Source organism: Triticum urartu, chromosome 4, assembly GCF_003073215.2.
Source record: "Triticum urartu cultivar G1812 chromosome 4, Tu2.1, whole genome shotgun sequence".
In the NCBI taxonomy this organism is placed as follows: Eukaryota; Viridiplantae; Streptophyta; class Magnoliopsida; order Poales; family Poaceae; genus Triticum; species Triticum urartu.
In genome coordinates, this window is record NC_053025.1 from 347,011,711 (window position 1) to 347,035,654 (window position 23,944).

Below are 23,944 nucleotides of genomic sequence, written 5' to 3' on the forward strand. Positions count from 1 at the left end.
TGGACTAGAGTAAATAATCAGGTTAATTGAAGCAAGGAAGTGTTAACTGAAGCATGTCATGTAGTTAATTGGAGAAAGGGATAAGTGCATATTAATAGCAAAGAAACCTACTTATTTTGAGAAAATTAATAAAGGGGGTTGCTCTTCTGATGAAAATCAGCAAAGAATGATTGGCTAAGGAACATGTACCACTAGGTTAACACTTCCTTGCTCCAGTTAATCTATAAAGGAAGTAACCTGGATCCGAGGACCATTTAAAATGAAAAACTATTTTACTCCGCCTAAGAACACATTTTAGGATAAAGATCAACAACACCATCCTAGACCAACCCAGAGCCTACAACTAAAATATACACTGACGCTACACACAAGCAAATCCAGTCCCTCTCCGTCTTCGTCAAATGCAGACATCACCTTCCTCCAAATTTAGATTTCATATTCAGTGTCTCTCTATCTTTATCTAATTCAGATGCAAATTCTCGCCGGATGAAAAGCCATCACAAGATTCATAACCAAGATGCAACTGTACATATTTATCCCGCGCAAACAGGGCCGCTGATGCCAACGATGAAGGCGTGGTCGGCGAAGTGGTGGGAGTCGAGCATCGGCGCACGTTTGGAGAAGACCAATTTTTGCCAAGACCAATTTCTTGGTGTGGACTGTGGCGTCGACTTGATGGCGTAGGAGCTCGGCAAATGTGGCTGCCGATTACAGTGTGCAGAAGATGATGTGAGAGGGGTGGGGCAGGGCAACGATGGAAAGGGAGGAGGTCGACGACGGCCGGTCGGGCAGGAGGTGGTCGACGACGGGCAGGCAGAACGAGGCGGCGACAAAAATCCAACCGTCAGATGGTCGACGGGGAAACGAGGCAGTAACGTGGGGAAGCAAGGCATCGGGGGGGGGGGGGGGGGGGGGGGGGGGGGGGGGGTGAGCAAGGTGGCGTGGGGCGTGGGACGGAGGAGGGAGGAAGGCGGCCGTCGTCGGCGTGCGGCGTTGCCATTTGGGAAGAACAAAGCGAGGAAGGATAGGGCGGCAAGGAAGGAGTGGATTATGTCCGGAGAAAGGTAGGGACTAATTTGCAAAAAAAAATCGCTGCCACATTTTTCTTAGACGGAGGGAGTATTACATTTTTTTGAGGGTGGACGGAGTATTATAAGTTGCAAGTAGAGATATAGATTGAGGCCGCCAAGGGACGGCCGCGAGGCGAGGCGGCGACGAGAGAGGCGGGCTTCGCTCACCAGTCCGAGCTGCTCGCCATGGATCCCATCATGAAGCTCCTCGAGGACGACGAAGAGGTGCCTGGCCCAACACCGAACTCCTCCCACCTTCCTGCCATTTCTATCGAGTTATTTGGGGAAAGGAAGGGTCAATGGCGGTTTCTTGTTGTTGGGGTTGCGCAGGATGAGAGCATGCACTCGGGCGCCGACGTCGAGGCCTTCACGGCGGCGCTGAACCGCGAGGTGGAGGGCAGCGCCAGCAGCAGCAGCAGTGCCGCCGCTGCCTTCTCCTTCCAGCCGCTGGATCACGCCGCTGGTAAGTCCGATTCCCTGTTCTAGAATCGAATTTGGGCCCGCCCCGATTAACCAAGAACCCGGTATCAGAATACGCGGTTCTTGCATTACAATTTTGATGAATAATGGAATCTAGAAACATAATGCGGAATGCAGCTCCTAAGTTGCTATTGCCGGTTTGCAGTTTTAGGTTTAGAGTACCCCAACACGTGGCTTTGGGACAAATGAACCAGTCATCAATGGACCGACTCTCCTCTACGAGGGAATGTTTGGAATCAATAGAAGACGAATTTTGTTGAGCTGAGACTCTTTTTATGGAGGAACCGGCAGGAGCGCTGCCTTATTTTTAGGATCCGGCAGGAGGGCTGCCTTATTTTTAGGAACCGGCATTGAGCTGAGACTAGGGTTTGTACTTGAAGCTTATCTATGCCATTGAGGAAACAAAACTTACGAAGTAAAATTTTGAATTACTGGAGATATGGGTGGTCTGTTATGAGGTCTCCTTGACTGCATGCATATACTAATGAAGAGTTGTTATTCAATTTGACAACTTACCTTGTTACTCCTTCCCTTCACAAATATAAGAGGTTTTAGATATTTTAATATGGACTACATACGAACTGAAATGAGTGAACAAACACACTAACATTGTTCTACATACATCCGATTCACAAAAAAGCTACAACATATTATATTTGTGAACGTAGGGAGTATTGTAGAGAAATGGTTATGTACTAATGTTAGTGCATGAATATACTCTAGCATATTACAAGTCAATTAATTACTATGTTGTCAAATTAGAATGGTGTTCTCCTAATTAGGTCTGGATTGAGAGAAATGTATTCAGTGAGCATTAGGATACCAACGTACCATTCGATGTTCCTCGATAATTATTCAAATACAATAGGGGCTGCTTTGATTCATAGGATTTTTACAGGATTTTCATAGGATTAGAATTTTTCCTATATGTGTTGTTTGATTTGTAGAATGCAATCCTTAGGAATCATTCCTATGTAATTTTCCCAGTCTATTGAGTAGGGAGTTTTGCATGAAGTCTGAGCTCTTGGAGAAGTCCCTATGCTTCCATCAAACACACACTTGTGCCATTTCCTTTGTTTTGCAATTCCATAGGATTCAAATGGGCAGGGCGTAGCGATCCTCCAATTTTCCTATCCTATGAATCAAAGGAGCACTAGATAGGGGTATGTTGGCCAATAATGTTTACTGAGCTGCATGTGTTTCTTGGACGGACATGAGTTGCAACTTAATTCAGGAATTGCGACGTGGTGGTAGTTTTAATAGTATTTTGTGTCGTCCTTTCGCTGTAATAGAATTTAAACAAGTGTACAACATCTAGGGCCTCCACAATGCGTTACTTCAGCTGTATGTAAACCTATGCCACCCAAGATTTGAAATAGTGTGGAGAGAGGGTGAAGAGAGAGAAGAAAATTGTATCTTGCATGAGACATAACCTTTTTGAGCAAACTAAGAAACTAGGTATGGGTTGATAAGTTTGTGCATAGTTTTATCTGAATAATCCTAGTTGGAGCAAATATAGTTGCATAATTTAAAATTTTCTGGGTGTTTCTTAGATACACCCTACATATGACTGAAGTGGCAGTTCCCTAGCTTTTTGCATCATTTTAATGCCAAAAATGGAGCATTTTCTCCGTATGGAAGGCTAGATACAAAACTTGGATATAATGTAGTATTGTCGTTGCCTGCCCATGCACTGGTCTTTTACTAGCAGTGAGGTTTTCAAACAAATATTTTTTGAAGTTTAAAATCAGTTAGGAGTTACTCAGTTAATAACAATGCATGGTGGTATTTTTCTTGGAGTATTTATTTTTCATGTTTGCTATGAAGAACTTGAACAAGAGTCAGCATCAACAGTGGTGCTCTAGAAGCACTTCCATTTTAATTTACTGAATTGGCGTCCAATAACTTAGCTGTATTTACAGTTTTACTCTGTCACTGTATTTGAACTGGAGTGAAGAAGCTTACTAATTTGACGCAAAATTGCAGGTACATTACCTCAGAAAAGCAACCCAGTAGTAAACAACAGTCATGGACAGTGGCAAGGTTCAGTAAAGAATGACAGTGGAAACCAGGAGAGCCAACAGCAGGAAGAAAAACATTTATATTGCAAAAAAGAGCAGTCGTCCGGACCTGAAGCAGTTCCCATAGGTGCTGATAACAAACAACTTCACTCTAATACTCAAATTGAATGTTTCCAGCTAAAGGTTAAGCGAGAGCCAGGAAACAATGCTCAACAAAGCACTGTTGGTCAGCAGCAGCCTATGCAACAAATAAAGAGTCAACAACCACCAGGCACAAACCAAACCAATAGTAGTCCAGCTATGGTGGGAAAACCTCCTGTTGTTACATTTCATATGCTAATCCCGATTTTGAGACGCTACCTTGACAAAGACAGGGATATACAAGTTCAGTCCATTTTTGCAAAGTTACGGGTTGGTATTTGTTACTCAGTCATCTTGAATTAGATAAACAACTGGTTCAAGAATTATTGTCATTGCATAACAGATTACCTAATTATTTTTATTACTTTATTGAAGTTTAATTTGTTTCTGATAGAAAAATGAGGTCAGCAAGGAACATTTTTTAAAGGTTATTAGGACTATTGTTGGTGATAAGTTGCTCAAGCAAGCTGCTTCACAATATCAAATGCAGGTAACAAAGCTTTTCCATTTTATCATGGTCCATTTGAAACATAACCTGATTCCACTTCATTTTGCTTAAGTTAGGTCAATCTATATATCTTTAAGCAGTCCCTATATTGTTATTCTTACTCTTATAAACATATTCTTTTTCCTTTGATAGTTATTTTCATCTTGTTTGGCTGCAGGCTGCTCAGGCACAACGGAATCAAGTCCCAGGTCAGCAAAATGAGAGTCCAAGACCGCCTCAATTTCGACTGTCCTCATCAGGCCAAATGCAGAATAACATGGGTTATGCAGCTTCAGAAGGCAACTTACAAAAGCCTAATGAAACTGGTAACATGTCAGATAGGAAAGGGTTGCAGATGCTACATAGCCGTCCACCTAATATCCACTCAATCCCACTGCAAGCAACCCAGGATCATGTGCAGCGTCCACAGACATTTTTGCCAGCCTTAGGGGCAAATAATATTCATTCTCGTCAATTTCCACAGTCAGTTGGAGGTCCAATTGCACCACTTAGACCGCAGATGACAGATTCCAGTCAAAGAGGACAATCAGTCCAGAGAGGTGTTGCCAGTGTTCTTGGCAGTGTGGCCACACGGCCAGCATTGCAAAATAATCAACCTTCACAGCAACAACCAAACAAGGAGCAGAAAACTAATTCTTTCACTCCAACAGTACATATGAACAAAGACAATGCTAACCAACCCTCTGAATCTGCACAGAGCTCTTTTGCCGCCTTGAATGCGAAACAAGTCAACCCAGGCCTTCTATCTTCAAAGGTTGGTGGTGTTTTGGAAAATCAATCATCTACGTTGGCCACTCCTAAATCTTTGACAACAACAAGCTCAAGTCAACCTCATCCATCTTATGGAACTCCAGCAGAACTTAACATGCAGGTATGCACCAGTATATTGTTCTTCGGATGTATGTTTTTTGTGTACTTGTTGCACTTTAATGTTACAGTGCCAATCATTTTATATATTGCATTGAATTGGGGTATACACCAAGTTATATGGGCCTATACAAGTTATACAACAGGTTTATTCAACTAATACCCCTTCTTTCCTATGTTGATCCTACTTTGAGCCTTTGTGAAGAATTTTGCAACTTGAGGCTCCAATGGGACATATTGAAGATTGATCCTTGCCTGCTGGCAGTGGGAACTTGGGAATGATGCCTCGATACCAATACGCTGGTTATTCATGCTTGAGTGGGTTGTTTGCAATCTGTATATAGCAATAATGCTATCACATAGAATAGATGTGTGTGCATCACATGGAACACCAAAATCAGCCAACAACCAACGAAGCTAGAAAAACTTTATTACAGTAGTAGTACAAGATTGTCAGTATCATGATTGCTGTAGTTTTGTACTATCAGAGCTGGATGTCATGGACCGCAATATGGATTGGAATGTAATATCACGGCAGTACATGGTCCATCTCTTAGAATCAGTAGGCCACGATTCTCAGGATAAACTATAACAGCATGTAAAATTTGGTATTACTTGATACAAATATATGTATTTTATTATAGCAGTAGGCTGCACTATATCCACTTAATTGAATACTGTGAATAAACGCATCTAATCTCATAAATTTGGTTCAAAATTTACAGTTTGTACTATAAACTTAAATATTTGAGTATGCAATTTATATTTTACTACATAAACTATGTTGGCTTGTTGAAGTCAAGATTCGATCCTGTCAAACAAAGTATGATCCTTCATAGTACTGTGATACTAACATAGCTGTTGCACAAAGGCTTTGCGATCATCTCTAGTGCACTAGCTTGCTGTCACCTTAATGCTCATTCTATATCAATATGCCGACTTATATGCCTGACAAATGGAGGGGCTGGGTAGTGCCATTGAATAACTTAAATGGTCTCAACCACTTCGTAATAAGTGAATACATGATGAAGTTACCTTATGAGGCTGAGCGCGTGATTGGTCGTCACATATAAACAATATTGAGTCACAAGCCAAAAGCCAAAGCAAAAAGCCCATAAATAGGTGTTTTTTTGGCTTTATAAGCGGAAATGCCAAAGCCAAAAGTAAGCCCAACCAAACACCACCAAAATATTGCTCGGGATGACTTTTGGCAAGAATGAGTTCATTGTTTCACCAAAGGTGTTTGGATGCACCTGCTTTGTTAGAGAGCAGAGACCTTCAGTCGGAAAATTGGACCCACGTGCTGTGAAGTGTATCTTTATTGGATACTCATCTTGAAGAAACTTGCTGAATTCTAAATGAAACAACCTTATTTTGAAGTGACATGCAATATCTAGTTCAACCAATTATTGAAGAGTCCCAGTGAATGGCGAACATTTGTGAGCATGGATGTGACATTTAGGGTGCCTGAGCCGTTCTGTGGAGAGAAGGCAGATCTCAGCTTGTTGTTTGACTTTCACTCTCCCAGCACGGGTGATGCTAAGTCGAGTGGTGGAGAGTTAACCATTGGGACTAAGGAAGATGAACCATTGAGAGTTGTGGTTAGTTCAATTTCATGCCCTATGAGTGAAGTGAGATGGAGAAAGCCCAAAGATGTAAATTTGATGGTATACACGAAGAGATAACCTATGAGTGAGAAGAGATGGAGAAAGCCTAACGAGGAAGAAAATTTAAGAGTGCATACATGGAGACAATTGCAACATGAACAACATGCTCCAGCAGTTGGCGAAGTCCTATTGCAAGGGCAGCAGTTTCAACAATAACGAACTTCAGTGCCTATTGAAGTTTGACTCATCTGGGAGTGAGCCATGTGTCGGTAGATGATTGAACTAATTTTCCTATAGCCTTGAGGAAAAAACCATGAGCTAGGCCAGGAAGCCTCCAGAAAGGTACGTGTCAGGCTCGAACCCTATCTGAACTGAAGAACTGAACATTTCCACTGTTTCGCGTCTACTGCCGTTGCCGGATCCGTCCTGTTAGAGTATGTAATGGGCCTAATGGGCCTGGGCTGGCGGTATAGCCCATTAGTCTTAGGGTTAATTAGAGATAAGGGTCGCTTGCTTGGGAGTCAAGTAAACCTCTATATATAAGGGGAGGAGATGTATCAATCTAATCAAGCAAGAATTAAGAAGGAAATCCCTTCCATCTTGCCCGACCGTGGGCAAAAGGCCCCCGGCCGGTCCTCTCGCGCCCTCCTTCTAGCAGGACCATAACAATTTGGTATCAGCTAGCTTCGGTTCGATCATTTCTTCACCGCCGCCCAACCCGTCTCTTCCGCTGCCGGGATCCTCCATCGCGCCCGCCCCCGCCGTCCTCACCCCAGAGGAGGTGTCCGGGGCGCTGCGGGACCTAACCCAGGCGGTCCAGGAGATCCGCCTGTTCTTGGCCAGGTCCTATGGGCCGCACCCGGCTGCGCCGCCCATCGCCGCCACCGCGCCGCTGTGGCTGCCGTGGCAGCCGCTGCATCAGGCGGCCTCCGCCGCGCTCGCCGGGCCGCTGCAGCAGCCGCAGCCGCTGCAGCAGCCGCAGCCGCTGCCATCCACCGCCCCACCCTGGCTGCAGTGGCAGCCGCCGCTCCTGGCGGCCTCTGCCGCAGCAGCCGCTGCCGCTGCCCTAGGGCGTCCCCGCCGCGCTCGCCGGGCCGCTGCAGCTGCCATCCACCGCCACGCCCTGGCTACAGTGGCAGCCGCCGTTCTTGGCGGCCTCCGTCGCGCTCGGCGCTCCGCTGCAGCAGCCATCGCCGGTCAGCTCCGGCCCTGCATCGACCGCGCCGGCGGGAGTCCCGATCCACCAGATCAAGTTTCCGCCGTCGCCATTACCGCTTCCCCAGGGCGTCCCCGTCCAGCAGATCAAGTTCCCGCCGTCGCCGTCACCGCTTCCGGCTTGGATCACTACCCGCCACGCGTCGGCGGCAGTGAGGTTGCAGGCTGCTGCGCACGGCCTCCTAGCGCTTCGGCGTGTGCGGGAGATGCGTTGTCTGCAGTTGACGCTCCTCCCAGCTGCGCTTCGCTGTGCAAAGGACCTCGATCTCATTCGCTGCGTCAGGGATCTTGGGCAAGCTGTTTTCCTCGCGGATAGCGACCTCAAAGTCTGCGACATCGGCGGTTGGGGGGGCGCACCCCTCCTCGTCATTCTCCATCGCAAGCCCTCCACTCTTCTCTGTGCGGTGCAGACCAACAGCCGTCTGGTGGGAAGAAGGCAGGGTGTCACCGACAGGGGCACATCGCATAGCACCACTGCATTCCGCCGGCCGCCGCGAGGGCGCCTTTGCTGGTCGCTCTTGCGACCACTTCCAGGTGGCCATACACATGCATTCCTTTTGTCCAGATGGTGTCCATGGGATCCAGGTGGCTGTACATGTGCATGTCCGACGTGCGGATGGTGTCCACTTTATGTTTAGGGGTCGAAAATAAAGCGTCCTAGTCCATTTTAGGTTGAGAGTAATAAAACAAGCCGAGATGTAAAAGGCTTGTTTTTAGGTGTTAGGTTTGTGTTGCGTCGAGTCATGGTTAAGTTGGTTAGGTTGCAGCTCGAGGACAAGCTGCATGTCCAGGTGGGGTGTAGTGTTAGAGTACATAATGGGCCTAATGGGCTTGGGCTGGCGGTATAGCCCGTTAGTCTTAGGGTTAATTAGAGATAAGGGTCGCTTGCTTGGGAGTCCAGTAAACCTCTCTATATAAGGGGAGGAGATGTATCAATCTAATCAAGCAAGAATTAAGAAGGAAATCCCTTCCATCTTGCTCGGCCGTGGGCAAAAGGCCCCAGGCCGGCCCTCTCGCGCCCTCCTTCTAGCAGGACCATAACACGTCCTCTACCATCCGATGAAGATCCAGCGGCTCTTGTCCGACGTACCATTTCAGAACGACCAGATCCTTTGAGCCACTGATCTTCCATCCGATGGCTCGTGCTCGAGAAGATGTGCTGTTTACTTTCCGACAAAGCTCTCCTTTGCTTTATTTGCTTTACTCGCTATTTAGACTCCATTTGGGATCAGTATTTGGACTCCATTTGGGATCTTCCAGCTACTTTCACTCGCTATTTAGACTCCATTTGGGATCGGTGAGATCCATATCTTGCGTAAGGGGTTGTCCCCAAGGCCGCCGTATTTCGGCTGGCTGTAAACCCTAGCTACTGTTCTTCTAGATTGAGCAATACAACCTCTTGAAGCGAGCTACTTCTATGTGATTTGTGTTGTTATTCTGAATTTCCTTGACAGATCCATAGTCTAGTCCTGTCAATTGGTATCAGTAGCCAGCGCTCCTTGGCAGCGTTGAACTTGTGCCTGGCGAAGTTGGTGTGCCGTAAAATCCTTCCCGGAGCATGGGTTCTGACGGCAGTGAACTCCCGAAGGCGATTCGGTGGCGGTGAACATATGACTCATTGTCGCCTGGGTATAGAGCCTTCATTGCTTAATTACAATCTGTGGCAATCCCAAGGGATTGCAAAGCATCCTTGAGAAGAAGACATGGGATATTTTCTCTCTTCCAGCAGGAAAAAAATCTAGTTACATGCAAATGGCTGTATACCGTGAAGCAAACCCATGAAGGGAAACTAGAACAGTACAAGGCTTGACTGGTGGCAATGGGTTACAGTCAAACCTATGGGATCGACTATGATGAGACCTTTGCACCCGTTGCAAAGATGAGTACAATAAGAACTCTTATTTCTTGTGCTGCTAACTTTGGTTGGCCATTGCATCAATTGGATGTCAAGAATGCATTCTTGCATGGAGATCTTTAAGAAGAGATTCATATGGAGATTCCACCTGGCTTTAGTAGCCCGAACATTAGGGAAAGGTGTGCGAATAGGTCTTTGTATGGTCTCAAGCAGTCACCAAGTTTGTGGTTACAAACAATGTAATGGAGATCATACAATGTTTTATAGGCATTTCAAGAGTTATATTACCATCCTTGCAGTTTATGTGGATGCTATTGCTACCACATGAGATGATAGTGTGGAGACAAGTCGACTGAAGGTGCTGTTGAGCAAAGAATTTAAGGTTAAGGATTTGGGTCAACTCAAGTATTTTTTGGGTATTCAGATTGCGAGATCTCCTAAGGAATAGTTCTCGCAATGAAATATGTATTGGATCTTCTCAGTGAGACTGGTATGCTTGAGCATCGAGCTGCTTCAACCCTATTGAGTAAAACCACCAGCTGTGTGCTCACTCAGGAGATCCGGTTGATAGAGGGAGCTACCGGCGGCTTGTTGGTCGACTCATCTATTTGTTCCACACGATACCTGACATATATGTTGTGTGTGGTGAGATGCTACATGCATGACCGAAGAAGTGGGCATTTAGAGGCAACACATAGAATTTTGTGCTATCTAGAAGGGAGTCCTGGAAGAGGTCTATGGTTCAAGCAATGGACATTTGAATGTAGAGGGATATTGTGATGCTGATTGGGCTAATTGCCTTGATAGAAAATCCAACTTCTGGATACTGTGTAGTAGCAAACAGTATGGTGAAAACTGTTAGGAAAGCAACTTGTCTCTATTCCAAGGCCCAAGGGGCATATGTATACACACACACACACATTAGCAATGTGCCCGTGCGATGCAACGGATCCAAAGTAGAATAGTACTTGTTCACAAACTTGGAAGAAAATACTCTTGTTTTGATATACATATACCACTAAGAATATATTACATTTCACTCAAAATATATTTCTCCGGCTGTTTTGATAAGGTGAGGGAGGGATGTGGTTGCTTTCAAGATAATACGGGGTTTTCTGCAAATTGGAGCAGAGAAGTGGGCTATTGTTGCAAAAATGCCATAACTTACCTCACAGCCGTTAGATGCAGATCTAATGGTCAGAAATGACGGATGGCAGACACACCATCATCACCAACTGAGTCTTTTATTAGTATATATTAGTATATATATACACACACACACACACAAGACTTGAGGTGCAAGGAAAGTAAACAGTCTAATAAGGACTCCTAGACCAATACTAATTCTTCCTAACACCCCCCTCAAATGCAAAGCGTATGCAATAGCATTGCATTTGAAGAAGTGTAAAAAAATGATAATCCAAATCCGGATCTTGCGAGTGTCGTCGTAGCATGAAGAGTCTTCAAAACCTGTCGAGTCGCCAAAGGGGATAACAAAGAGATGGCACATCAGAGGAAGACACCGCATCAATAGAAGATACAAGAGAAGTATCAAGAGAAGATGGGCTGTCAAAAGAAGATGGCGCATCAAGAGAATGAAGCATTGCTTAAAGAATCATGGCCCATGAAAACTGATGTCGAAAGAAGCTCGGCGGCAAGAGAATGGGCTTAGAACCAACAATGCTAAGAAAGGCCATGAAAATTCTATTGAGAGGACAATGACCAGAAAAAGGTTGACGGACAAAGATATGTTGGGCTCGCATGGCATAAGAAACACACAATATCAACAGATTTGGTGGACGCAGCGGAAGAAAAGAAAACTAGCGAAAGAGCACGCGACACCTAAAGAAAAGTGCATGAAGCGTAAGACAGCAGCTAGCAGGCAGGAGCGAACGCAGTAGCAAAGCAGTAGCTAGCACAGCAGCCTGCACGCAGTAGCGCGCACACGGACGGGCAGGAACAGAGCAGCGGCGTTGACCCAGATGCGATCCAGCTAGCACGGAGCATGCATACTAGAAACATGAGCAGCCACGAGCCGATTGGAGAAGCACATGCGGGCGGCAGGAGGCACCCCAAACCTCTAGCTGCATGCAGGGAGCAACATGCATGCTGCTAAAGCTGTACGGGCAGGCTTGCACATGGAGCAGAACCCTCTTGGAGAGGCAGACTTGGAGATCAGCCCGTGGGAGCACGGGCGAGCTCTGGAAACCTGCACGGGATTCAGCAGTGTGACGTTGACCGGGGCGGTGTCAATCTTCAGGGCGATGGTATCTAGCGCGACGGCGTTGACCGAGTCGGCCTGATCTCTGGAGGGTGCCGAAGCAGCCCGATCTTGACGCAACGTTTGACCGGGGCGGCCCAATCTCCCGATCTGGATAGGGCGCGTGAAGGGGGAGGGAAGGCAGCGCGAGCCGGCCAGAGGAAGACGGCGACATCGTGGGGGGTGCAACGTCCGGCCGAGAGGAGATTGGTGGTGGCGCAAAATTGGATCAACATGAGTTGCCCGTGCTAAAAAAATAACCTATAGCTCTAATACCATGTTAGGAATCAATTTATCTCTATTCCAAGGCCCAAGGGGCATATATTACACAAGACTTGAGGTGCAAGGAAAGTAAACATAGTCTAATAAGGACTCCTAGACCAATACTAATTCTTCCTAACAAAAACCCCACTGCAATTTTTATATTATGTTTTTATTGGAGGGAACCTTGTGGCATGGAGGAGCAAGAAGCAATCTGTTGTGTCTAGATCGATAGCCGAAGCAGAGTACTTGGCCATGTCAATCGGCTATCAACATAGCCAACAACCCAGTCCAACATGATAGAACGAAGCATGTGGAGATTGGTGCTTCATCATTACTAAAGAGAAGTTAGATGAGGGTATAATAGAATTAAATCATGTAAGTTCAGGGAAGCAAGTAGAAGATTGTCTAATCGAAGGGTTTAGGAGTTAAGGAATGTAATTTATCCTGTAACAAGATGGGAATGATAGATATCTATCTCCCATCTTCAAAGGCCCAATAGCCCACCCTTGTGTACATCTATTTGTACCTGTAGGCTGCATCTAGCAAGTGAGTGAGTATTCCAGAAATTTCCCCTCAAGACAACAAATAGAAAGGACTTTTTTTTTTCTCATTATGTCATGAGCAAAGAGAGACAGGCCATACCAGTTATCAGGTCAATTGCCCCCCTCCCACACACCATTTTTGCAATGAAGTCCAGATTTAGTACTTGTTGTGCCCTTGAGTGTATATGTCATAGCCATAAAAGAAATCGGTTGCTCATTTGTTACCTGTGTGTTTGTTGACCTCCATTTGTGCCAAAATTCATTTAAGTCGTGTAAGAGCTTGGGCAAACCTTTTCCACTTAAATATTCTTAGCCTACCAGGGTTTGGCCGGTCTATAGACCTTGATGATGCACCTTGCAGACAATAAGAGTTATAGGCCTCTAGCTATGATATTCATCTTCAATCCAGAACCTAAGAAATGTAGTGTATAACTGGAGTGAACCATACCACACATCGTCTTTTGTGCTTTTGCAGTGTAGCACAAACAAGTTAGTGCTTTTCTTAATGGTGAGTTGTGTGAGGAGGTCTATGTTAGGAATATGCAACTTGCATTCCCTAAGGGCCAATGGCCAATATACATATACATGTACATGTGGTAAAATATGCAGGAAAACCTCCAATACAACGGGGTAAATATACAGGCTAGAATATAACTCTAACACCCCCCTCAAACTCCCGGTGGATAAACAACACTGAGTTTGGAGAGATAGAAGCCATGTCGCGCTCTAGTCTGAGCCTTCGTAAAGAAATCTGCCAACTGTAACTCGGAAGGCACATAGAAGAGCAACAACCTGATCCTGCATGCCAGCGCGCACATAGAAAGCATCAACACCAATATGCTTGGTGAGCTCATGCTTCATACGGTCACGTGCAATGCACATGTACTGTCAGACAATAGTAGAGTAGGTGTAATGGCAGAAACACCAAAGTCCTGAAGTAACCACCGTAACCAAGTCACCTCTATCGTCAAAAGAGCCATAGCCCGCAACTCAGCCTTTGCACTTGAACGAGAAACTGTAGTTTGTTTCTTCATCTTCCAGGCAATGAGAGAACCACCAAGAAAAACACAATAAGCAGGAAGTGAATGGCGATTTGAGGGATCACTAGCCCACGTAGCATCCAAATATGCTTGAAGCTGTAAGGAACTGGAGCGAGGAAAGAATAGACGGTGAGAGATCAAGCCCCGAAGATATTAGAGAATACAAAGGAGGTGACTATAGTGAACCAAAGTGGGAACAGAGACAAACTGACTCGGAATATGGACCAGATAAGAAATATCCGGACGAGTGACAACTAGATAGACAAGACTCCCAACAAGATGAAGATAACGCGTCGGATCATACAAGGGGTCACCAACGGTATCACTTAGGTGAACATTGAGCTCCATGGGAGTCTCAACAATGCGCTCATCAGTAAGAGTAGCACGAGTAAGAAGATCCTGGATATACTTTTCCTTGGAAATAAAAAAGCCATCAAAGGTAGAAGAGACCTTGATCCTAAGAAAGTAGCATAGAGGGCCAAGATCAGACATAAGAAACTGCTAACTAAGACGGGCCTTCACAAAGGCATTATACTCGGGATCGTCGCCAGTGATGATCATGTCATCGACATAGAGAAGAGTCCGACCACAAGCTGAAAGGTGGACAAACAACGCCGGACATGATCACTCGCTGAAAAACCAGCGGCAGTCACCATAGAGGCAAAACGCTCAAACCAGGCGTGAGGGGCTTGCTTAAGGCCATAGAGAGAGCGACGAAGACGACAGACCATGCCACCAGGAACAGTATACCCAGGTGGTGGCTGCATGTATACCTCCTCATGCGGCTCACCATTAAGAAAGGCATTCTTAACATCAAGCTGAGATACAAACCAGTGGTGAACAGAGGCCACAACAAGTGTACGAACAGTGGTCTGCGAGAATCATCACAGGAGGCAGGCATGCGTTGGCCGGCTTGTCATGAATGGATGCAGGAGGCCAAAGCGGGGCGGGTGGCTTCGTCTAGGCAGCTGGCGAGGGCCACCGTTGTTGCGGGCAGGCTTGGTCAGGCAGCAGATGGAGGCTCGATCTGGAGGTGAACCGGCCGGAAGTAGGAGATTGAAGGCAGCGCGGCTCCAGCAGCAACGCGGGCACCCAATCTGGATGGGAGGTTGCTGAATCAAGTCGAAGCAGGATCCAAGGGCTGACGGCAGGAAATCAGAGGCAGGGCAGCTCCAGCAGCAACGCGGGCACCCAATCTGGATGGGAGGTTGCTGAATCAAGTCGGAGCAGGATCCAAGGGCCGACGGCAGGAAATCAGAGGCAGGGTGGCTCGATGGTGGGTCTACTTCCGGAAGCGGAGAGCAGAAGCTGGCGGCTGAGTTGATCCGCACGAGGGCTGTGTTGACTAGGGCAGCTGCAACCTTTAGATCGACGGGATCCGACGGAAATAGAGATCGAGGGGAATCAACAACTGGTCGAGAGGATGATGGTGGCGCGAGAGATTGGATCGAGAGCACGACTTGCGTCTGCGAAAAAATACCCGAAGGTTCTAATACCATGTTAGGAATATGCAACTTGTATTTCCTGGGGGCCAATGGCCAATATATATATAGACACACACATGTACAGGTGGTAAAATATGCAGGAAAACACCTCATACAGGTGGTAAATATACATGGTAGAATATAACTAACAATCTACATGCAGACATCACTTGGGTATTCTGTTCCTGATGGCATGGTATGCTGTCTTCGTCGCGCTCTATATGGCAAAGCCTCTTGTGCTTGGTTTGGGTGCCTCTCCTAAGTGGTCACTATTGCTGTTTTTTTGGTAAAGTGATCATGATCCCGTGTTCTTGGCCCACCTTCAGTCACGCGGTCAAACACTTCTATGTGTAGATAACATAATCATCACTGGAGATGATTCTGAGTACATTTTCTTTGTGAAGGCTCGTCTTAGTGAGCAGTTTCTTATGTCTGATGTTGGTCATCTTCGCTACTTCCTTGGGATTGAGATTTCTTTTATCTGAGATGGGTTCTTTCTATCGCAAGAGAAGTACATTCAGGATCTTCTTGCTCGTGCTGCTCTTACTGATGAGCATACCGTTGAGTTGAGACTCTGATCAAGCTCACTGTCCACCTCCGAGCTTCTGATGGTGATGTGAGTCTTTGCCTGATCCAGTGCGCTATCGTCATCTTGTTGGGTTTGTCTATCCAGCTATCACTCATTTGGATATCCCTTATATCCTGCGTTGGTTCGTCTCTGCTCCCACCTCCGTTCACTATAGTCATCCACTTTAGGTTCTAGATATCTTCATGGGACCATATCTGCTGTACTTCCACGCTCAAGTTCGTTACAGCTTCATGCCTGTTCGGATGCTACTTCGGCTAGTGATCCTGCGGATCGCCAGTCACTTTGTGCTTACTATGTTCTTCTTGGTTCTCTCATTGCCTAGAAGACAAAGAAACCAACTGCAGTTTCCTGTTCGTGTGCAGAGGTTGAGTTGCGAGGTATGGTCCTTTTGACATCAAAGGTGACTTGGCTACGATGGTTGCTTGTGGATTTTTTTGTTTCTGTCACTACGCCAACAACTTTTTATGTCCGATAGTACAGGTGCTATTAGTATCCTGTGACCATATGAAGCATGAGCTCACCAAGCATATTGGTGTTGATGCTTCTTTCATGTGGTTATGTGTGGAGGATCAGGTGATTGCTCTACAGTATATGTGCCTTCCGATCTACAGCTAACAGTTTTTTCTTTCAGGTCAAGATTAGAACACAGCATCGTTTTTACATCTCCAAATCTCCAAACTCAGTGTTATAGATCCACCATGAGTTTGAGCGGTGAGGGGGGGGGGGGGTTAATATTCCCGTTATATCTGGGGTTTTCTGCATATTTCACCATGCCTGTATGTGCATATATATACTGGCCTATGGCCTCATGGGAATACCAAGTTGCATATTCCTAACAAATAACACCCTGATATCCCCGTTATATACGGGGTTTTCTGCATATTTTAGCACGCCTGTATGTGCATATATGTACTGGCCTATGGCCTCATGGGAATACCGAGTTGCATATTCCTAACAGATAACACCCTGTGAGATCCGGTTGCAGAAGTGTAATTTTCCTTTATTTGCATGCACACAAAATGAACGCATTGCTGTCTGTTTTCTGTTTATTTCTTAGCAATTTGACTAATTCTTGCACTTTGCTGAAATGGTACGATTATTGCTGCTTGATTAGATTCAACCTAGTACTCAAGCACCTCCTTCTGGAGCAGCTTCCAAAACACCTCAAAAGAAGCCATCTGCTGGGCAGAAGAAACCTTTGGAAGCAATTGGCTCATCTCCTCCACCATCTGGGTAATTGTTTTTTCAATTCCCATTATTACTCAATTTAATGTACTCGCTCTTGGTTCCTGAGGCCTTTTTATATTGTGCCAGCAAAAAGCAGAAGGGATCTGGAGGCTTCCATGATCAAAGCATTGACCAGCTGAATGATGTTACTGCAGTTAGTGGTGTTAATCTGAGGGTATACATACTAACATTCTTTAATGTGCTTTTGTTCTTTTGTGTTGCTTTGTGCATACCTTCTAGTACCCATTATCAAATGAATTTTAATGCTGTAACTGTTACTTTTGCCAGGAAGAGGAGGAGCAACTTTTCTCTGCTCCTAAGGAAGAGAGTCGAGTTTCAGAAGCTGCTCGTAAAGTTGTACAACTAGAAGAAGAAAGGCTCATTCTACAGAAGGGGCCTCTGACAAAGAAATTAGCAGAGATCAGTTAATACCTTTATCATTCAAGTGTTGTTAAATTGATAGAGGAACTCCGTGTTCTATTCTCTAATGTTATTGTTTTTGCAGTGAGAAAATATAATCTGAAGAGCATAGGATGTGACGTAGAGCGTTGTCTATCGATGGTGAGAGATTATATAGCAAGGCCCTTCCCAGATTTTGCTTATGCCTAATCTAACTTAAGCTTTCTCCAGTGCGTCGAGGAGCGGTTACGAGGATTCATAAGCAATACAATAAGGCTTTCAAAACAGGTTCAATTTGCTGGTCTGTGGTCTCATTGACATTTCATACGGAAAATGTAATCTGTGTATTTATTTATTTATTTATTTTTGAAGAGGGTTGATGTTGAAAAATCAAGACATCATTATTATCCTTTATCTTCGGATGTTCGGAGTCATATACTGAGGGTGAACCGGGAAGCTAGAGAACAGTGGGACAGGAAGCTGGCGGCAGATGCCAACAGAATCAGGAAACAGAGTGATGTTAGTTCTGCAAGATGTTTCTGCTTGCATTTAATTTTATATTTACGTATACATTCATAGAAGTATGCTTTTGTATGAAGGATTTTTTATGAAGTGGATTTTAGTATTTTCTGCATGGAATTTATTTGTGATCTTTAACAATTGTCTTACATGCTTATTAACACATTAATTGCCAATATCATATATGTTATATCTTGTTTATAGCACATACTTTAGATGTTGGTAATGTTGAATGTTTGCGAAGCTCGATAGAAAATCAAATTTGGAACTAATATGGACTATCTGAAAAAAGGCACGTGTTAGGTTTGAGAGTGCATGTGTGACTGGTTCACCAATTCAATCTCAGTTATTATTAGTCTTTTATTAGATAGGAACATCAGTGAGTTAGATGTCTGAAGCAGCACAAAGGTTGTGGAGGAGCAACTCCACCTTGCTGCTACAAAGTGTACAGCACAAGTGTTGAAGGAACAACTTCAACGTGCTGCGCTAGATATCTCTCTAGAAGCGAATGTAGGCCGATATGGCAGCAAGAGTTCAATCCAGAACTCCTAGAGCACAAGATCTACTCCAAGATCTTAGATAAGAACAAAAAGTTCTATTATAGGTAGTGGGTACATAGTCTCCGTTCAAGGTAGAGGTGAGGACCTCTATTTATAGGGCTTTGGGAAGCCTTCACATACTTCTACTTATAGCTCGAATACTCTAGAAACATTATTTAAGTTTCACCATTCTACTCATAGCTACTCGCAACTAGAAGGCTCTAGAAAACAGTAGGTAGGATAGAAAAGAAAAGAAAAGAAATACTACACTAGAGTGGAAGTATCTAGAAGTACCCAAACAGATTTGGCATATGTTTTTCTCTCTTCTTCCTTTTCTCTCATCTATTGTTCCTCATCATTCTCCCCTGGTTGTTTGGAACTCGCCCTCGAGTTATCGTCATAGAGCGCTTCTTCTGGATGGTAGATAGTCAAGTCCGCAACATTGAAAGTGTTGGATATGCCTGTGTCGCTTGGAAGATCTATCACATAAGCATTATTATTTATCTTCCTCATGATAGAGAAGGGCCCATACCTTCGCTGCCTAAGCTTCCCCTTAACACCTATAGGCAGACTCTTTTTGGAGGTAGACCATCACCTTATCACCAACTTGGAATGATTTTGGCCTCCTTTTGCAATCAGCAAGTTGTTTATATTTCTGATTTTGTGCTTCCAAAGCACCACAAATCTCTTCAAATAACTTTGGAACTTTAGTGTAGACAATGGAAAAAGGACTCCTTCCTGTGGATCTATGCTTTGAGTTATTGTAGGAGAACTCTGCAAGAGATAAAGCCAAATCGCATTGCCCCTTTCTTTCTCCACAAATGCAACGAATTAGATTATCCAAAAACTTGTTCACCACTTCTGTTTGTGGATGAGCAGTGCTAGAAAATTTTAATTCAGTGTTGAATTGTTTCCACAAAGTGAGCCAAAATGCAGCAAGAAACTTGCTAACACGGTCTGAGATAATGGACCTTGGAACTCCATGAAGTTTGACCACTTCTTGAAAGAATAGGTTTCCGACATGATGAGCATCCGTTGTCTTGCGGCATGGGATGAAATGAGCCATCTTAGAGAATCTATCCACGACCACAAATACAACATCACTTCCTCGTCTTGTTCTTGGCAAGCCCAAGACGAAGTCCATAGAGATGTCCTCCCATGGAGCAATAGGAACAGGCAAAGGCATGTATAACCCCGTGTTCTCGACTTGGCCTTTGCAGGTTTGACATATGGGGCATCGCTGAACAAACTTTCCAGCATCTATCTTTAGTTGTGGCCAAAAGTAGCGAGCTTCCAGGTTAGCGATAGTCTTGCCCCGTCCAACATGGCCACTAAGATCACTTGAATGGAGTTCTCTAATTAGTTTATCATGCTGAGAACTCCTTGGGATGCACAAACAATCATTTTTGAAGAGATAGCCATCCTGCACCAAATAGTCATCACCTAATGGTTGGCCCCTTGTGTGCTTTACCCAAACATGGCCAAAGTCTTTGTCATCCTCATACAACTCCTGTATTTGATCCATGCCTGGAAGTTCAGCCTCAAAAGAAGTCAAGAGGCTTGCACAGTGACTCAAAGCATCGGCCACTCGGTTAGTTGTTCCAGATTTATGCATGATGAGATAGTTAAACCTCTCCAGATATGCTGCCCATCTTGCTAGCATGCGGTCAACATGCTTTTGATTTCTAAAATGCTTCAAAGATTGATGGTCACTATAAACAATGAACTCTTTAGGCAGCAAATAGACTTCCCAAGTTTTTGACGCTTTGAAAACGGCATACAATTCTTGCTGATAGGTACTCCATTTCTGCCTAGCTTCACTTAACTTCTCACTAAAGAAAGCAATGGGCTTCCTTTCTTGAGATAGGACAGCTCCAACACCTACTCCACTTGCATCACACTCCAGCTCAAAAGTCTTGTTGAAATCAGGTAGCACCAAGACAGGAGTTTGTGTTTTTGCTTAATCTCATTGAAACTAGCTTCAGCCGCTTCTATCCATTGAAACCTTCCTTTCTTCAGGCATTCAGTAATTGGTGCCATGATAGTGCTGAAATTCTTCACAAATCGCCTATAGAAAGTTGCAAGGCCATGAAAACTTCTTACCTCAGAAATGGTCTTCAAAGTTGGCCATTCTTGGATTGCTTCAATCTTAGAATCATCAACACGAATACCGTCACATGCTATGATGAGTCCTAGGAAAAGAATTTGTGTTTGCAGGAAAACACATTTCTTTAAGTTGACGTAGAGCTCATTTTCCCTTAGTACTTCTAGCACCTTTTGAATGTGATCAAAGTGTTGATCCTCATCTTTGCTATAGATCAAGATGTCATCGAAATAGACCACAACAAAGTGGGATAAGAAGGGTCGAAGGACTTGATTCATCAAGTGCATAAAGGTACTTGGTGCATTTGAGAGCCCAAATGGAATGACTAGCCATTCAAACGACCCTTCTTTTGTCTTGAAGGGTGTTTTCCATTCATCCTCGGGTCTGATACGGATTTGATGATATCCACAATCCAGCTTTGTGAACACTCTTGCTCCACTAAGCTGATCTAACATATCATCCAGACGGGAAATAGGGAATCTATACCTTACGGTGATCTTGTTAATGGCTCTACTATCCGTACACATGCGCCAAGACCCATCTTTCTTTGGCGCGAGTAGGGCTGGTACAGCACATGGGCTAATACTTTCTCGAATGTGCCCCCTCTTCAGCAATTCCTCCACTTTCTCCTTCAATATATCATGCTCTTTTGGGCTCATTCGATAGTGTGGAAGATTAGGAAGACTTGCTCCCGGAATTAAGTCGATTCTATGTTGAATCCCTCTCATCGGCGGTAGGTCTTGTGCTCCCCAAGTATGTTATGAAATTCTGCTAATAAGCCACGTACCTTTGCTGGAATTTCAACAGCCGGGTGCTCTTCTCCTTTTACAGTACGTGCAGCACACAAATCTGCCTCCTTCAAGTCTTCCATAAACTCATTAGAGGTGTGGAAGATAGTTAGCATACTTTTCCCCTCGTCCTTAGAGATATTACCGTCAATTTTGTTTGGTAGAATAATGATCTTTCTCTTGTTCCTAATGAAAGAGTAAGAATTTTCCTTGCCCTTGTGTGTAGTATCCACATCAAATTGCCAAGGTCTCCCAAGAAGAAAATGGCTAGCATCCATGTCAACCACATCACACAACACATTTGAGCGACAATGCTTGCCCAAAGAAAGTGGCAGGTTGCATTGTTTGGTGATCCTCATATTCACTCCTTTCTTGATCCACCCAATAGTGTAGGGGTTTGGATGATCATGAGTATGAAGCTTTAAATGGTCCACCAACTTCTGGGAGATAAGTAGCCAACATCCAGAAGCTATTGGCACTGTTGAATCGAAATAAAGAATGCCACTCTTTGATGATTTTGTCGGCATCCAATTGTTCTTGAATTGGTTTATTCAAGAATTCAAAACATCCCAATGTGATAAAAGAACGGAATCCTAGAATTCCTATTTGAGAAATTTTTGGGCCCTTAGGCGCTATTGTAGCTAGTATATCGCATTTTTCTTCATCTTACTATTTACTAACGCATAATAAAATCCCGTAAAAAATTTATTTGTTCGTTGACAATTTAAAACAAACCTTCCAAGTAGCAACTGCAACTATCAATCACTAATTTGCATACATTGCCATTCACCGTGCATTTGCTCTCAAATATTTTCTTCCGTTGTGTGTTGTCAGGTTGGGGGGTGGAACATAGGAGACGCTGAATCACACATACCACCTCTTCACTTTCTTCTTGTCAAACCTCTTATCCCTCTGCATCTTCAGATTCGTATTCTTCCTCATCGCCTTCACCATCATGTATAGTTGTGTTAACAAATTTCCTTAGTGGGCAACCGCTGGATATGTGTCCCTCTTCACCACATTTATAGCATTTTGGGCCTTCATTGGACTTACCCTTGCCTCTAGTTTGCTTCTGGATGGGTCGTCGGTGGAGCGATCTTTTCTTCCACTATTATGCTGACTCCTAGACGAGCCTTCGGCATGAGGATATGGATGATATGGAGCCTTAGTTGCCTTTCTTGTCCTCACAGACCTCTCGGCCTTTAAGGCTAGAGCTTGTGCTTGATCAATGGACCAGATTTGTTGCATCATCAATCGATCTTGAATAGCATCGTTGAGACCATTGATGTACCTTGCAACTTGTTGATCTTCAGTTTCAGCAAGGTTGCACCTCACTTGTAGCCTTAGAAACTCCTCCGTGTAATCTGAAACAGTCCTATTTCCTTGAGCACAATTTTGAAATTGGATAAATAGGATCTGGTCATAATTAGCGGGCAAAAATCTCCCTTTCAAGAGACTTTTCATTTGCCGCCAAGTTCTCATGCGAGGTTCTCCTCTCAGCCTGCGCTCTTCTTGAACGCGATGCCACCATGCACCGGCTCCTCCTTTCAGCTTGTATGTGACCAAAGGAACTCTACGATCTTCTGGAACCTCCATGACCTCAAAGAAAGTCTCCACTTCATAACCTCCATGACCCTTCAATATCAACATTTCCATTAAAAGTTGGGATCTCAGCTTTCACCTTGTATGTATCTCTAGCATATGTAGGGTTGGGTACTCTCCGATATGCGTAGAGATCTGGTTCTTCAAGGGCATCATCATATTCTTCACCTTTAGAAGCTTCAACATAAAATTGGCCTTCTTGAAGCACGTTGAACAACATATTGTTGTGGTGGTCTTGCTCCAAGATTACCTCTCCTTCTTCTTTGATGAGCATCTTCTTCTTCTTTAGATGAATCTCCTTCATTGGTAGCAGGGGGGACATCCTTTCTTATCATCTCAACCAGCTGGTCAAATCTCCGATTAAGATTTTCACGCAGCTCTTTGATTTGTTGCTCTTCTCCAATTGCTCCATTGCTTGCTGCAGGCTGCTCTCGAAGAGGACAGCAAGAACTAGTATGGGTCAATGAGGTTCTGATGCCACCTGAAGCAGCACAAAGGTTGTGGAGGAGCAACTCCACCTTGCTGCTACAATTTGTACAACACAAGTGTTGAAGGAACAACTTCAACGTGCTGCGCTAGATATCTCTCTAGAGGCGAATGTAGGCCGATATGGCAGCAAGAGTTCAATCCAGAACTCCCAGAGCACAAGATCTACTCCAAGATCTTAGATGAGATCAACAAGTTCTATTATAGGTAGTGGGTACATAGTCTCCGTTCAAAGTAGAGGTGAGGACCTCTATTTATAGGGCTTTGGGAAGCCTTCACATACTTCTACTTATCGCTGGAATACTCTAGAAAACATTATTTAAGTTTCACCATTCTA

General features: G+C 44.5%; 1 protein-coding gene across 1 annotated transcript in view; it reads left to right on the forward strand.

Moving 5' to 3' along the window:
• The first annotated feature begins 1,131 nt into the window (after window positions 1-1,131).
• The window catches only part of LOC125551648 (transcription initiation factor TFIID subunit 4b-like), a 41,516-nt gene continuing 18,703 nt past the window's right edge, over window positions 1,132-23,944 (forward strand). The window contains exons 1-11 of the mRNA XM_048714919.1: window positions 1,132-1,295; window positions 1,401-1,533; window positions 3,537-3,982; window positions 4,107-4,202; window positions 4,378-5,091; window positions 17,058-17,176; window positions 17,258-17,345; window positions 17,459-17,594; window positions 17,676-17,731; window positions 17,801-17,857; window positions 17,942-18,088. Coding sequence (XP_048570876.1) covers window positions 1,257-1,295; window positions 1,401-1,533; window positions 3,537-3,982; window positions 4,107-4,202; window positions 4,378-5,091; window positions 17,058-17,176; window positions 17,258-17,345; window positions 17,459-17,594; window positions 17,676-17,731; window positions 17,801-17,857; window positions 17,942-18,088 — 2,031 coding nt within the window. The 5' untranslated portion in view covers window positions 1,132-1,256. The remainder of the gene's footprint in view (window positions 1,296-1,400; window positions 1,534-3,536; window positions 3,983-4,106; window positions 4,203-4,377; window positions 5,092-17,057; window positions 17,177-17,257; window positions 17,346-17,458; window positions 17,595-17,675; window positions 17,732-17,800; window positions 17,858-17,941; window positions 18,089-23,944) is intronic.